Below are 17,918 nucleotides of genomic sequence, written 5' to 3'. Positions count from 1 at the left end.
AAACTAAAAGATTTGAAACAGTTACTTTCAAAACATATACTTCCTGGATTTTGTAAAGCCTTTTACGATTAAAGTTTTTGTTGATACTTTTCTTACAACTTTTATTTTTAAGTTCCTTTTTATTAAAATTGTTTGCTTTTACTACAATTTTTGATTTGTTTAATAAATTTTTTAACTGATTTTACAACCAAAAATAATAATTTTAACCAAAAATTTTACAAAATGAGTACTTACCTGTCTGTGGAAATTTTATCTTTAAAACTAAATTCTAAATTTTCCTTTCTAAAACTAAATTCTTAATTTTTTATCCCTAAATTTGATCTCCAATTGCAATTACGTCATTGTTGCCTCAGTTATTTCGTGGCAACAATGACGTAATTGCATTTGGGGATCAAATTTAGGGATGAAAAATTAAGAATTCATTTCGAATGTATAATAGAGTTACAGTATATCACGGTGGCTAAGTATAACTGCAACACTAATCCAGTAACTTAATTATGCTTCATTGCCTAAGGTATTAAGTAAAATAATTTTATATTTTTGGCTCTCCTGAAAAGTTACACTTTTGTAGTTGCGTCATTGTTCCACCGGGACAGCGATATGACAAATCACACAGACATGTAAATTTCACTTTATGACCAGAGATATACATATCTCTGTTTATGACCAAATCATATGACAAGTCACATGATAAATCATGTAGTGTGTGTAAAGTGTTATCTACGAAACGTGGTGTTGAATCATATCCATGGTACAATGAATACATCATTGTACCATGAATCATATCTATGAATCTATGCCACAAATCACCAACCTGTGCTGGCTGTTTACCAAACCCTAGAATAACAGAGACACATAGAAGCGACATAGCGGTCCAAAAGCGTGTACCATTTTTGTATACGCATGCCCGATTCTGGTTGTATAACTGTCAAAAACACGTGCTTATTCTTTAATTCTGGTTGTTTTCGATAGTCCGTAGGCGTCTATGGTAAATACTCGACACAACAAGTGCATTTGACCATTTATATAATTTATTTATAGTTAAAAGGTTATAGTTATAGTTTATAGTTAAATATATAAGTTTATAGTTATAGTTTATAGTTAAAAGTTTAATTTATATTTAAAATGTCTGGATATATTTGTGCGATTCGCGGATGTCGCAAGTGTCTGGAAAGACGCAAGTCTCCGAAGGCTCAGGTCAAAAAATCAACAGATGGTGGCCAAATGTCGGCGCGCTCGAAGACAACAATACGAATATAGTATTTTTAAGAAATAAAAATATATAGAGGGTTTTATACACGAGAATATTTGATTTAAGAGCGTAGGCGCAAAATTTGGGGCAAATGTTTTTTAAATGTATTCATTTTTTTCGAATCGTGAAAAAACTAATAAGTATTTTTGAAAAATTTAAACGCAGAATGAAAGACCACATTATTACTGAGGGCCAAAAGTCCCCGAAAACTTTTATAATGTTTATTTTAATAAGTTACAGGGGTGAAAAAAAAGAGAAAATTTAGTGTGATTTTTAATTTCAAATATCTCATTCAAAAAACTTTTTGTTTATTCTAAGGGACTTTCGGCCCTCGGTAATAATGTAATCTTTCATTCTGTGTTTTACAAAATTTTACAAAAATATTTGTTAGTTTTCTCAGGATTCCAAAAAAATGTTAAAAAGCATTGGCCCGAAATTTTGCGTCTACGCTCTTAAATGAAACAAAGAAATTACTAAAATGCTCAAACTAAAAATTGTTGGAAACATAATTAGACCGATAATAGGGAAAATCTTAAAATTCCAACAGAACAATACTTCAAAATTGCAAAAACATGGTTGCAAATAAACAAACTTACATTAAATTATGAAAAAACTAAATAGGTACTCATCTACTTTTTGCTATATACAAAAGTTGTCTGTCAATTTTTAATTCGTTAAATATAAATAAAAAAGATCAAATATATGGATCGAAATACATAAAATATTTAGGAGTTTTAAATGGGAATTACAAATAAAAAATATTAAAACTTTATTTGTTGTATATCTCAATATTTAGTGACACTTTTGTGACTTCATCAGGAGAAAACTGAAAATTTATTAAGATTAGATATTGACAAAAGTTAAATATTTCATTACTTACAATATACTTAGAATATACTAATACCATAGAATAACAGTGCTAATACTCTTATAATTGTAAGTAATAAAGTATTATTTATAAATACAGAAAAAGTTCTTTGTTTAAAATTTGTTCTGTTAAAAATTTGTAGTGCCAAAGTGTGGATAGAAGCTTGCAGACGAGAAGATTTTTTATTCAAAATGGATTCACTTTATAATAATTATAGGATTTGTGAACTGCATTTTGAAGATAATGTTATTGTAAAAGGAAATAAATAAATAAAATAAAATTTAAATACAGAATGAAAGATTACATTATTACCGAGGGCCGAAAGTCCCTTATAATAAACAAAAAGTTTTTTTGAATGAGATATTTCAAATTAAAAATCACACTAAATTTTCTCTTTTTTTTTCACCCCTGTAACTTATTAAAATAAACATTATAGAAGTTTTCAGGGACTTTCGGCCCTCAGTAATAATGTAGTCTTTCACTCTGCGTTTAAATTTTTCAAAAATACTTATTAGTTTTTTCAGGATTCGGAAAAAATGAATGCATTTAAAAAACATTGGCCCGAAATTTTGCGCCTACGCTCTTAAGAATTTATATTGTGTGATATGCCCACTGACTATTAATTTTCTGGTTGTTAGCTGTCATTGGCGGCTTGGCCACGTAACTTCAAAGGACTGTCGCTTCTCTGTGTTGGGTTGTTCTCTGACCAAACCAGAACAGAACCAGAGTACAAGCCAATACGTCATTGGTACAAGCAGAGAACAACCCAACACAGAGAAGCGACAGTTCTTTGAAGTTACGTGGCCAAGCCGCCAATGACAGCTAACAACCAGAAAATTAATAGTCAGTGGGCATATCACACAATATAAATTCTTAAGAGCGTAGGCGCAAAATTTCGGGCCAATGTTTTTTAAATGCATTCATTTTTTCCGAATCCTGAAAAAACTAATAAGTATTTTTGAAAAATTTAAACGCAGAGTGAAAGACTACATTATTACTGAGGGCCGAAAGTCCCTGAAAACTACTATAATGTTTATTTTAATAAGTTACAGGGGTGAAAAAAAAGAGAAAATTTAGTGTGATTTTTAATTTGAAATATCTCATTCAAAAAACTTTTTGTTTATTCTAAGGGACTTTCGGCCCTCGGTAATAATGTAATCTTTCATTCTGTATTTAAATTTTTCAAAAATATTTGTTAGTTTTCTCAGGATTCGAAAAAAAATGATTGCATTTAAAAAGAATTGGCCCGAAATTTTGCGCCTACGCTCTTAAATCAAATTGAGCATTTATGTTGACTTTCAATAAATATGAAATATTGCACTAAATAGTTACCTGCAGGGCAGACTTTTGTTGACATTCTTAATGGTGTAATTATTTTTTATTTACAAAAGGTAATTTACTGATGCCACCCGGCTGTCGCGGAAGTTACGCTAAAACGTCTTTTGACGTGTCCCGTCCTTAAAGAGTTACACAATGAAATTTTTTTATTATTTAAATTATTTTATGTATTTCGATCCATATATTTGATCTTTTTTATTTATATTTAACGAATTAAAAATTGGCAGACAACTTTTGTATATAGCAAAAAGTAGATGAGTACCTATTTAGTTTTTTCATAATTTAATGTAAGTTTGTTTATTTGCAACCATGTTTTTGCAATTTTGAAGTATTGTTCTGTTGGAATTTTAAGATTTTCCCAATTATCGGTCTAATTATGTTTCCAACAATTTTTAGTTTGAGCATTTTAGTAATTTCTTTGTTTCGTTTAAGAGCGTAGACGCAAAATTTCGGGCCAATGCTTTTTAACATTTTTTTGGAATCCTGAGAAAACTAACAAATATTTTTGTAAAATTTAAACACAGAATGAAAGATTACATTATTACCGAGGTCCGAAAGTCCCTTAGAATAAACAAAAAGTTTTTTTGAATGAGATATTTGAAATTAAAAATCACACTAAATTTTCTCTTTTTATTCACCCCTGTAACTTATTAAAATAAACATTATAAAAGTTTTCGGGGACTTTTGGTCCTCAGTAATAATGTGGTCTTTCATTCTGCGTTTAAATTTTTCAAAAATACTTATTAGTTTTTTCAGGATTCGAAAAAAATGAATACATTTAAAAAACATTTACCCCAAATTTTGCGCCTACGCTCTTAAATCAAATATTCGTATAAAACCCTCTATATATTTTTATTTCTTAAAAATACTATATTCGTATTGTTGTCTTCGAGCGTGCTGACATTTTTCCACCATCTGTTGATTTTTTGACCTGAGCCTTCGGAGACTTGCGTCTTTCAATAAAAGAAATAGCACTGATACCAAATTTAATGTTTTCATTTTGAACTAGGTATCCCTTGGCAGACCAAAGTTTATTTTTTTATCGCTCGGACAGACACGTTGGCGTCGGATTACTGTTCGAAAGTCAAACCAATACTATTATGTAATTAGTAATAACTAATAATAATTACAAAGCAATAGTAATTACCTGTTATTATTCTTAGGAAATCTAAATAAACTTATTCCTTTTCCTGTCACAGATGAACATCCGCGAATCGCACAAATATATCCAGACATTTTAAATATAAATTAAACTTTTAACTATAAACTATAACTATAAACTTATATATTTAACTATAAACTATAACTATAACCTTTTAATTATAAATAAATTATATAAATGGTCAAATGCACTTGTTGTGTCGAGTATTTACCATAGACGCCTACGGACTATCGAAAACAACCAGAATTAAAGAATAAGCACGTGTTTTTGACAGTAATACAACCAGAATCGGGCAACGGGCATGCGTATACAAAAATGGTACACGCTTTTGGACCGCCATGTCGCTTCTATGTGTCTCTGTTATTCTAGGGTACAAGCATGTTAATGTAAACATGTAAATTAATTAATTAGTGTGTGTTTTCTTATAGAATGTGAGTGAGTGAGGTTAACTTTAACTTTTTGGATGTAAAATTATTGGAATAAATAACTAAAATCAAGTATCATCAAATGGAAGTAAAACAAGAAATTAGCGAGGCAACCTGTAAAATAGAAATAGAGTATAATCACTTGGATGATGCTCTTTTGGATGGCTTTAAATGTGTAATTCGGGAGGAATCCAATAGACAAAGTACTCATGACACATATGATTTCTTAGACAAGAGTTGTCTCATAAATACTGAAATAGAACAACATGGAAATAAACTCAACCCATTCGAAGAAAATCAAAAAACTGAAAAAGGTTAGTATTAAAATATTTAAATCCTCCCATATTTAGAAGTAGCATAACTAAGTGTATAGGAATCTAGTTTTGGTCATAGTTTTTAAAACTGGGTACACCTCAAAAATGCCTAATTTTTTGAGAAATACCCAAATTTATTTTTATAAAAATACTAGAGCAACTATTAGTTTAATAGGTACTAGTGTCTGTATCCTCTTCCTTTCTAAACGCTTTTGATGATTTCATCCATGATCAAATTAAAGAGCATGGGGCTCAATGAATCCCCTTATTCCGCTGTCTATTTTTTCTATTTTCTGTAAGTTGTCCATCTATTCTGACTTCCATTTTGTTGCTTTATAGAGGTTTTCAATAGTTTTTATAATATTTAGGGGAACTTCTCTATTATACAGAATATAGATTACATCTTTGAGTCTAACTCTGTCAAACGCTTTCTTTAGGTCAATCGGACACAGAAATTCTGGTCCATTATACTCTAGTGATTTCTCAGTAATTTGCTTTATAACGAATATTGTTTCTGTACATGATCTTCCACTACGAAAACCCTGTTGTTCATCTGCTAAACTTATCCTCTGGTATCCCGTCTTTACCTGCTGTTTTTCTATTCCTTAGCTTTTCAAGTATTTTCCAAACTTTCTGTACATTTATATTAAGTTCTTCATATGTGTTTTGGTTCTATTAGTTCCTTTACCTCTGATCTTTGACCTTTTATGAAGCGACATATTTCCTTTTAGACTGTATAAATCATGTTCCATTTCTTTTGAAAAGTGTTCCCAGTGATAATTTTATATTTTTCTTACAAGTGCATGTGTTTCGTTTCTACACCCAAATGCAAAAAAAACGCAACAGATAAAATTTTGGTCAAATTCAGAGTATTTTATTATTTTTTTTTATTTTTAGCCCTATTTTGATGATTTTTTAGCACACTGTGTATAAATTTATAGAGGAGGAAGCAGATATTACGTTTCATTCTGCAGATATTGAAATACCAGCACCAACACTTGAGGAAGTAAAGAATGCGATAGCGTCTCTAAAAGACCATAAAGCACCAGGAAATGATGGCATAAATGGGGAGTTGTTAAAAAAAGGAGGAAACCTTTTACACCAAAAATTGTATGACATCATTCTGAGAGTATTGCAACAACAGAAAATGTCTAAAGAATGGAATGGAAGTGTTATAATTCCCATATATAAGAAAGGAAACAAAAAACAATTCCGAAACTATAGAGGCATATCACTTATTAACACATCATATAAAGTGATATCAATTATCTTGCTAAAGAGACTCGCACCATATTCGGAAGATGTTTAAGGCAACTACCAATGCGGCTTTCGTGCTGGAAGGTCAACTATAGATCAGATATTTGCCATCCGACAAATATTAGAGAAAAAATGGGAATTCAACCGTGATGTGCACCAAATTTTCATAGATTTCCAGCAAGCATATGATTCCATAAAAAAAAGCAAATTGTGGATAGCAATGTTAGAAATGGGAATACCAAGAAAATTAGTTAAATTAACGCAAATGTGCGTGACAGACTCATATGCGCAAGTAAAGATAGGAAGCAGAACATTGATGCCATTTGGTATAAATTCAGGACTTAGGCAGGGGGGCCCCTTTTCACTGTTGCTGTTCAATTTTGCTTTAGAATACGCAATAAGTAAAATATCGTCTGAGCAGACAGGAGGATTTGCTAATCAAGGATCGAAACTGTTGCTGGCCTTTGCTGATTATATAGATGCAGTCACGCATTCTACAAGAGACGTGAGAGAGGTGTTTTCACAGCTCGAGGAAGAAACAGGTAGTCTGGGTCTCTGAATAAATGAAGAAAAGACGAAATACATGGTAGTAACCAAAAATCCAAGACCAAAAGTTAGGCAGAACATCAGTATTAATGATCACAACTTCGAAGTAGTAAAGGAGTTTAAATACCTGGAGGCGATAAACACAGCTGACAACCACATAGAAACAGAGGTCTCAGCAAGGATAGCTGCGGGAAATAGAGCATTATACTCTCTTTCAAACATTATTAAGATCGAAGCTGCTAAAAAGAAAATCTAAATTAACACTGTACAAGTCGATTATTCGCCCAATTATTACATATGGCAGTGAAACATGGACTCTCAACTAGCGGGAAATCAATAAGCTTTTAGTATTTGAAAGAAAGGTTCTCAGAATAATATTTGGCCCTCAAAGAGATGAATTCACAGAAGATTGGAGAAGACGCCACAATGCTGAATTGGTGACTCTGTATGGAACTGAAAACATAGTTAGACATATCAAGGCAAACCGAATAGGATGGGCAGATCACATGGTACGATCAGAGGATGACAGAGTTTAAAGACAGTGTTTTTTGAAAGACCAGTTGGTAGAAGATCAGTAGGCAGATCGAGAAAAAGATGGAAGGATGATGTTGAAGACGATTTATCTAGAATTTGGGTACAACAATGGGAAATAGAAGCGCAAGATCGTAGAGGATAGAGGGCGATAGTGGATGCAGCGAAGACTCACCCCGAGTTGTAAAGCCAGTAAAGAAGAAGAAGTATAAATTTATAAATTTTAATTGGGTATAGTCAGTTTTTTGATAAAATTTTATATTTGACTTATTGTACAGGGTTAATTAAAATGTGGTTTTATTATCCTAAGTTTGAAACATCCTGTGGAATAATTCCGTTTCCAAATTTTTGTAAAACCTTATTTTTCGGTTGCAACCATGTCTCCTAAGCATTGTGTTTTTTGTTTCATGTCAAAATATGCCTTGGTTCATTTTTTAGAGCCAAATGAATTTAGCACCCAGAATTTAGGACTTTTTTAATTATAATTATTTTGGAGTTATTTTGTAATAGGACCAGGTGGCTTTGGTGACTTTTATCATTATGTCATATTGACACTTACATTTTGTTTACCTATGATTGATCATGGTTCTTAGTGTCGAAGATTGTGTGAAAGTCATTGCTCTGGTTGAAGATGGGTGAAATTATGAATATGTGGCTAGAGTACTACACACTCATCGCTCTACCATCCAAAGGATAGTGGAACGTTTTATACAAACTGGAACAAACAAGCGTAAAGCTGGAAGTGGCAGGAAGCGCAAAACTACCGCTTTAGATGATCTTATACGAGTCAACGCTTTGTGGGATCGTCATTTAACAGTGGTGCAAACAAGAAATCAGCTTCAAGAGGTTCGAGACAATAATGTAAGTGTATTTACAGTTCGTCGAAGATTACATGAATTTGGTTTGCAAAGTTGCAGACCAGCAATTGGGCCCAAATTACTTCCACGGCACAGAGTGGCTAGACTACAATTTTCCAGGGAACATTTACATTGGAATTCAGGACAATTGAGTAGTGTTCTTTTCGAATGAGTCGAGATACTGTCTTCACTCATCAGATGGGAGATAACGAGTATGGCGTCAAACTGGAGAGAGATTTGCGGAGTGCGCTTTCAGTCCCTCGTTAGCCATGGAGGGGGTTCGGTGATGGTATGGGCAGAAATATCCCGAGAGGCGCACACTGAATTGGTATTTATTGAGGGTTCATTGACTGCACACCGGTATATTGAGGAAATTTTAACGAATCACGTAGTACCCCTTTCTCAATATATTGGCGATGATTTTCTATTAATGCAAGATAATTCGCGACCCCACTCTGCAATGTGTGTCACGCAATATTTAGAGGAAGTTGGTATTAATAAAATGAACTGGCCAGCGTGTTCGCCAGATCTGAACCCAATAGAGCACGTTTGGAACATGCTTGGTAGAAATATTAGAGGTTGCGAAGTGGCACCAGCCTTAATTAACGAACTTCGCTTGGCTCTAGAAGAGGAATGGCAAAACATCCAGCAAGATGATATTCGCAACTTCATAGATAGCATGAGCCGACGTGTACAGGCAGTTATTTAAATACAGTGCTTCTAGAATGTCGATATGACATTCCTTCGATATCAGTCAGTCACCAAAGCCCCCATCGTTGTATTACAAATTAATACAAAAGGTAATGGTAATAATAGGAAAAGACGTAAATTGTGAGTGGTAGTCATTTCGCTACTGAAAATGAACCAATCCATATTTTCACATGAAACAAAAAACATAATACTTAGAAGACATGGTTGCAACCGAAAAACAAGGTTTTACGAAAATCCGCTAACGGAATTATTCTATAGGATGTTTCAAAGTTAGGATAAAAAACCACCTTTCGATTAACCCCGTATAATAAGTCAAATACAAAATTTTATTAAAAAACTCACTATACTAAATTAAAATTTATAAATTTTTACAGTGTGCTAAAAAAAATCATCAAAATAGGGCCAAAAATAAAAACACTGAAATACTTTGAATTTGACCAAAATGTTCTCCGTTGCGTTTTTTTTGCATGTGAGTGTAATTGTCTTGTAATTATGGTATGCCTCTTGTGTTTTGGTTGACATGTATTTCAAGTAAGCTTTTTTCTTTTCTTTACATTTTTTCTTCACTTCTTTACAAAACCATGGAGTTCTTTGCCTTGAACCATGGAGTTCTTCTATTTATATTTCTTTCACCAAGAACTTCCTTGGCCGAGGCTAAGATATTAGACTTAATTTTTGCTCAGCTTTCTTCGACTCACATCATTTTCTGTGATATATGTAGGTTATAATGTACTAAAATTTTTTGTGAAGCTAGCTCGGTCTTTGCATATTGCAAAGCATTTTCACATTCTTTTGTCCACTTAAGTTTTTTAATTTTTCTACTCATATAACGATTTTAAGTTCCCTTGTAAATTTTTACAAAAACGAGAATAATAATTTACCATTCCTGCAAAAGCCCTAACCTCTGTAATATTCTTGGGTCTAGGAGCACTTATGATTGCCCTTACCTTTTCTTCGTCTTTTTCCAACCCCTAAATAATAAATGTTTTGTTTGAAAAATTCGCATTTTTTTTCGTTTAATCTATACCCTGCCCTTTCTAGTCGCTTTAACACTTCCTCTAAGTTTTCTAAATGGTCTCTTTCGTCTTTCCCTGTTACTACAACATCGTCTAGAAAATTTACCGTGCCTCGACACCCCTGCAAAACCTTTTCAATTACATTTTGAAAAATAGAACAGGCCGGCTTCGTACCATACGGTAACCGCTTTATTCTATATATACCTAAAGGTGTGCTCCACGATAATAACTCACTAGTGTTATCATCTAGTACTAACTGGTTATAAGCATTGAAAAAATCGAGTTTTAAATATTTTTGTCCTCCCTGAAACGCGACAAAAATGTCCTCAATACGGGCCAATGGATGGTTGAAGTGTTTTAATTATTTATTTACGGTGATTTTATAGTTAGCGCAAACACGGATATCTTTGCCATTGGGTTTCGTAACTGGTACCCACAAAGAATTATCTGACCGTTCAATGTAGCTGTATTTTTACCCCTTAAATACCAATCATTAATTGACTCCTGACGGTGACTTAACGAATCGAAAACAGTCCTGCAATAGACGGACACTCTATGTTCAAAATGTAGTCTTAATAACTGTATTAAAGTATCAAAGTATTTACCATTCGGCTTCTCAGGGCTACATAGGTCTCTCAAAATTTTATATACCTCTTCACTTAATAAGGTAAGTAAAAAGCAACCTTTCGTGCACCCTCTATTATAGTTGCTGTAAAAAGTTGGTCAAGACGTTCTTCAGACACTTCAAAATCATCGCCTTGTTTGAAAACTGCTAATACCGAAGTGTTCCTATTATTAACCACTTGCAAATGACTTGCTAATCCTAAATTTAACTTTCCGTTAAAAAAATACAATATGTGTTTTACCAAAATTGCCACATTTTTCTCGTCGTAAAATAATTGTAATGTCGAAATAATACTATAATTATGTAAACCAAATTTATCTTAAAGATGCAGTAGCAGTAAACAAACCAACACACGTTATCAACATTATGAATATTACGAGGAGCACTCCCAAATCACGATTTACAATGTATAAACGTACATAATATCCACCTCATAAACTATATAAATAGACATCGTATACGAAACTCAGCATACCATATCATTTAGTAGTCCTTGTACGCGGAAGAATTGCCATAACTTAATTGGACCACTGTTGTTCTAGTGATAATATTTTAGCAAGGGCGTGCGTCAGGGAATTACAGCGCTTGAATTTATTCATTTATATTTATAATAAATGTTATCATTTATATTTTATGATCAGAAGAATAACAAAGATAAAATTAAATTAATAAATGTTAGAATGAGGTTTTCCAACAACATAATATGCGAATTCGTTATTGTAATGCATTGAATTAATAAAATTAAATTAAATATGTAAAAATTGTTTTAAAATTAAATGTAATATCTAATGGCGGTTTCCCACCAAACGGACAAAATAAAAACAAAACAAAACACAAACTCGTATCCAATAAAACAAAATAGCAACTTTTCACAAACTTTACTAAAGACTGGCGTGTTTTGAAACAGTTCGGTTTGTTTTTCGAGTCCCGAGTTTTTGAAACTCGAGTCTGTTTAGTGGAAACGGTCAGTTGTGTTTATTAATGGACTACCTCACCTCTGACGTTACAATGGGCGGGGCTTCGAAAACCTTTCTAAACATTTCTACACTAAATACAAGATAGAGCTGCGGTAAGTATAAATAAACAGTATGATTGTTACGAGGGGCACTCCCAGATCATGATTTTAACGATGTATAAACCTATATTTTCCTGTATTATGAAATACATATGAAAATATGAAGTAGACATCGTAGCATAAGTCGTTCACAGGAATAACAGAACTGAAAATAACTGAATAAACATGTTAGAATGAGGTTTTCCAACAACATAATAACGTGAATCCGTTATTGTAATGCACGGAATTAAAATACAATTACATTAAATGTGTAAAAATGTTTTTAACGTAATATTTAAGGTTGGAACGGAGTTGCCACTCGTGAACTGAGCTCTTAATGGCACTCCATTCGTTGGTTTAAGGAAAACGAAATTTCAAAGCAAAAACCTATGCAAAGGTCAGAAAAATCTTGTCAAAAATAAAAACATTCAACATATCTGAGTAATAAATAAAACAAAAAACTCAAAGTGTAACTTAGGTAATATTTTACTCAGAATCTACCTCGAGTGCCTGTGAATACCTTCTTTTTTCTTTACCCATTTCATCTACAATATGCTAACAATAGTGTATTTTTTTTATGTTTATTCACAATAGTCAAAAGCTCGACTTTTAGAACTGAATTGTCAAAACTTTTGATCGCAGCCACTTTTGAATATCCGCTTTCTTCAACTCGGTTGTCGATATTTATTAAACGGGGAGTATATAACGAATATATTAAGATAGAAAAAAACATGGCGACTACCAAAATGGCACTACACAGGATCTTGATTATATAGAACGTATAGTTATGTACGAGATATCATAAGGCACTATGAATGAAAATAAATTTACTATAGACAAATTTTGATTTATTGACTTAAGGAAGGCCTCTGGCTAAGTTCAAAATAAACAACTGATCGAAACCTAACTTGCGACATAGCAAATGAAAAGGGACGATATAACGAATCTATTAAGATATGTAATTGATTTTCTATCTTAATATATTCGTTATATCCTTTCCTTTCATTTTCTATATCGCGTGATAGGATTTGATCAGTTGTTTATTTTGTACTCAGCCAGAAGCCTTCTTAGTTAATAAATCAAAATTTGGCATACGGTTTTGCTTTCGTATTAAATTATTAAATGTATACAGCATGTTCAGCAGAAAGTCGAACAAAAGATGTGGGATCTTGACAATATCATTGAGACTCAAGTTGAACCACTGATAATTAACGTAGTTAATGAGAGCAGCACGTCAGACTCTGATTATGAATAAAATATTAATTTACACTGTGAGTTTTTTGTTTTATTTATTAGTCAGATATGTAGAATGTTTTTATTTTTGACGAATGATTTTCTCGGACATTTGCATAGGTTTTTGTTTGAAACTTCGTTTACTTTAAAAAACGAATGGGGTGCGATTAAGAGCTCAGTTCTTGACTGGCAGCCCCGTTTAAACCGGAAGCTCTTAGATATTAATACTCATAATTTCAACGCAATTTAAGAAGTTTTTACTTCTGGCGGCACTTCTCCAAGTGCACCTTATTTTTTTTTAATGCAAAATTTTCGTTTATGAAAACATTTAAAGTTAAGGTATATCTGTATTCAAATTTACGAAATTTATATAAAATGAGATTTCAATTTCTGGTAACATTTGTAATCTGGATCACGCGAGTTTTATTGTTTTTCAAATAAAAACTGAAAACATAATAATAAGTTACTTCTTTTGAGGCGAACTAACACACAATATACTTTAAAAAATAAGTGTATTTGATGTTTTGATTTCGATCGTTTAAGTGTCAAAACAACGTTGCAATTACTGCTTTATTATTTTTGTCAAACCATAAGTTTCTTTTTATTTTACAGTAGTGAAGCTAATTTTGAATTTCCTTGAAAATAATACTAACATTGTATATTTTATCTTCGTTGTTCATAGTAAACAAATCTTTAATTGTACATACTGTTTTATTAATTTGATAAGAAATATGAAAGCAAAACCGCACGCCTATGGAGTCTTACGTAGCATAGCCTGGTTTTGTTTACTTTTACTGCACGTCGAATTTGAATGAGGTGTAGGTCCTAGACTGCTTGTATTTGTCAGAGTGTTATTTCTGTCTCATAGTTCTGTTTGATATATTGTCTCAATTTTAGTATGTCAATTTCTGCATGTCTGTTATTTTTGTTAATCCTGTTTTCCTGCATTTTGTTGTATTTTATTAATTTATTTTGATTATTACATTTCTTTGTTTTACATTTATTTTACCTTGTGCTCATATGTTTATATTATAGTCAGTTTGATTTTTAGATTATTTTCAAGAGAACGAGATGGAAGTTATGGAGACACTATCTGAACATTTATCTCACGAAGAAAATTATATGAATCCACATGATAAAGGAAAAACATTAAATAAAAACATGAAAGTTGTTACTGGACAAAGACCTTACAAATGTAAAATTTGTTTTAAGCAGATTGGTACAGCAAGTAGATTGAAAGTACACTTGAGAATTCACACTGAAGAAAAACCTCACAAGTGTGAAATTTGTTTTAAGCAATTTAGTGAAGCAGGTACTTTAAAAAAACATGTGAGAGTGCATACTGGAGAAAAACCTTACAAGTGTGAAATTTGTTTTAAGCAATTTAGTGAAGGAGGTACTTTAAAAAAACATTTGAGAAGGCATACTGGAGAAAAACCTCACAAGTGTGAAATTTGTTGTAAGCAATTTAGTGATACAGGTAATTTAAAACAACATTCAACAATTCATACTGGAGAAAAACTTTACAAATGTGAAATTTGTTTTAAGCAATTTAGTCAAGCCTCTGCTTTAAAAAGACATTTGACAGTGCATACTGGGGAAAAACTTCACAAGTGTGAAATTTGTTTAAGGCAATTTAGTGAAGCATATACTTTAAAAGAACATTTGTCAATGCATACTGGAGAAAAACCTCACAAGTGTAAAATTTGTTTTAAGCGATTTAGTCAAACCTCTACTTTAAAAAGACATTTGACAGTGCATACTGGAGAAAAACTTCACAAGTGTGAAATTTGTTTTAAGCAATTTAGTGAATCAGGTACTTTAAAAAAACATTTGAGAATACATACTGGAGAAAAACCTTACAAGTGTGAAATTTGTTTTAAGCAATTTAGTGAAACAGGTACTTTAAAAAAACATTTGAGAATGCATACTGGAGAAAAACCTCACAAGTGTGAAATTTGTTTTAAGCAATTTAGTGGAGCATATACTTTAAAAGAACATTTGACAATTCATACTGGAGAAAAACCTCATAAGTGTGAAATTTGTTTTAAGCAATTTAGGGTAGCAGGTAATTTAAAAGAACATTTGAGAGTGCATACTGGAGAAAAACCTCCCACGTGTGAAATTTGTTTAAAGCAGTTTAATACAGCAGGTCGTTTGAAAGTGCATTTCAAAGTGCACACAGGAGAAAAACCTTACAAGTGTGAAATTTGTTTTAAACAATTTAGTGAAGCATGTATTTTAAAACAACATTTAACAATGCATACTGGAGAAAAACCTCACAAGTGTGAAATTTGTTTTAAGCAATTTAGGCTAGCAGGTACTTTAAAAAAACATTTGATAATTCATACTGGAGAAAAACCTCACAAGTGTGAAATTTGTTTTAAGCAATTTAGGCTAGCAGGTTCTTTAAAAAAACATTTGACAATTCATACTGGAGAAAAACCTCACAAGTGTGAAATTTGTTTTAAGCAGTTTAATACAACAGATCGTTTGAAAGTACATTTGAGAGAGCACACTAGAAACAAAACTTCACAAGTGTGAAATTTGTTTTAAGGAGTTTAGTCAAGCCTCTACTCTAAAAATACATTTGAGGATGCATACTGGAGAAACACCTTATCAGTGCGAGATTTATTTAAAACGGTTTGCACAAAAAGTTTATTTAACTAAAGACGTGAAAAATCACACTGGAGAAAAACCTCACAAGTATGACATTTGATTTAAGCAATTTAGTGAAGCAGTACACGAGTGGGAAATGTGTTTTAAACATTTTTCTCAAACAAGTTATTTAAAAAATAATTTGCTAATACACGCTAGAGAAAATCTACAAAGTAATGTATAAGTACATTTAACTGTTCTCACTAGAGAAAAGCCGTACGAGAAAATATCTTAAAAAGGGAAATTTGTTTTAGAGGTTTTCCCTTATATTGCACTTATCTTCATATATGCAATTTCATCCTGGAATGTTTATTTTAATTAGCGTAGTTTAGAGAAGTAGACGATTTTACTTGTCAAAATAGCGTATTTACAATAAAGAAAAATTGCTTTCGAAAAATAGGAAAAACTTGCTCATATTTTTTGTATTATAAAACAACAAACTGTTCATTATACATTTTAAAACTATTTTGTATGTCATAAAAATTTCATAAACTTTTTGATCAACATTTCGAATTGCATCGAAATTTTAGATTTTTATCCTTTTTCCCTACCTATCCTTTATTTTTTCGGGTTTCCTCGTTTCCTGTTTCTTAAAGAAATAATTATTCTAGTATCTTCCATTAATGTTTGGCGCTTGTCTTAGTTTTTTCCTTAAAATTATGGGATTTAAGAAATCATCAAATTGTTGTTTGCTGAATATGAGATAATGTCCTATCGAACCAGTTTACTTCGAAGGCTTTCAATAGATGTGTTAAAAGATGGTCCTCCGAAGAATAGGGGGTTGAGGCGCCGGGCCTGCTACCCGACACTCGGAAAAAGTCATTATGCAAAAACCAATCCAACACAGCCTCGGATTTTGGACGGAAACAAGGATATACGACTTAGGCGAAGAAAAAGGACTATAAGAATAGGAACGTGGAATATACAAGGAATCGCATCTAAACAAAATGAAATAATCCCAGAAATCGAAAGACTAGGAACATATTTATAATAGTCTTAAGCGAAACAAAAAAAAAGGTCAAGAAGAGGAAATTATAGGGAAATATACACACATATGGAGTGAAGTTTGCAAACATGAAAGAGCCGTAAAAGGAGTATCAATATTAATAAAAAATAAATGGAGAAAATACGTACAAGATTACCAGCAAATAAATGAACGAATAATGGAAATTAGGATGAACCTATTTGGACAACCAACAATAATTGTTGAAGTATATGCAATGAATGACAATGCCACCATAAGGGAAAAGGAAGATTTTTTCAACGCACTAAAAGATGTATTAGACAGGACAAAGGAAAAAGAAGATATTGTACTAATTGTAGATTTTAACAACCACATAGGAAAGGATGATGAAGATATAGTGGGACGATTCGGAGAAGACGAAATTAGAAGCGACAATGGAAGTCGGCTAATCGAAATATGTCGAGAATACGATTTAGCCACAACCACACAAGATTCGAGCATAAAAACATACATAGATACACATGGGAAGAACCTCGTAGAAACCAAAGATCAATTATTGATTTAATAATAGTAAGAAAAGCCAGCAAAACAATAATACAATATGTAAGAGTATACAGACAAGCAGAATGTGCAAGTAACCACCGATTAGTGCTAGGAAAGTTCATATACATGGGAAGACGAGAAATAGACAATATCCAGAAAGATAAGGAGATGCAAAAAATCGCAAATATGAGGTATAAAGTAGAACTTCTACAACAATTTAGTACTCGCACACTATATCACAAATATCAGAATAGGCTACAGATGAAGGAAAAATGGACCCCAACAGAAATGTATCAACACCTAAAGGAAAAAATAAACAAAACCGCAAACGAAGTACTGGGTATTGAACAACATAAGAATACATATTTGGAGAAATACAGCGACGACTTAGAAGAGATGATTAAAAGAAAAAAAAGTGCATTTCATAAATGGCTAAACGACAGAACCCCAGGAACACGGCGAGAATATGTTACCCTCAGACAACAAGTTAAACAGAGAATAAAGCTCGAGAAAAACGAATACTGGGAGAGAATGTGCAGAGACATAGACAACACGATAGGGTAT

General features: G+C 32.2%; 1 protein-coding gene across 2 annotated transcripts in view; it reads left to right on the top strand.

Annotated features, from left to right (window-relative positions):
* The first annotated feature begins 4,926 nt into the window (after window positions 1-4,926).
* The window catches only part of LOC140443546 (arginine-hydroxylase NDUFAF5, mitochondrial-like), a 119,482-nt gene continuing 106,490 nt past the window's right edge, over window positions 4,927-17,918 (top strand). The window contains exons 1-2 of one of the 2 annotated variants that reach the window (XM_072534858.1): window positions 4,927-5,359; window positions 14,241-16,553. In XM_072534858.1, the coding sequence (XP_072390959.1) occupies window positions 5,128-5,359; window positions 14,241-15,733 (1,725 nt within the window). In that variant the 5' untranslated portion in view covers window positions 4,927-5,127 and the 3' untranslated portion in view covers window positions 15,734-16,553. Of the gene's footprint in view, window positions 5,360-14,240; window positions 16,554-17,918 lie in introns of those variants that run through there. The other variant, XM_072534859.1, reaches the window with a different exon arrangement.

Source organism: Diabrotica undecimpunctata, chromosome 6, assembly GCF_040954645.1.
Source record: "Diabrotica undecimpunctata isolate CICGRU chromosome 6, icDiaUnde3, whole genome shotgun sequence".
Taxonomy (NCBI): Eukaryota; Metazoa; Arthropoda; class Insecta; order Coleoptera; family Chrysomelidae; genus Diabrotica; species Diabrotica undecimpunctata.
The sequence above is the reverse complement of the archived record's forward strand: the minus strand, read 5'-3'. Positions and strand labels throughout refer to the sequence as shown.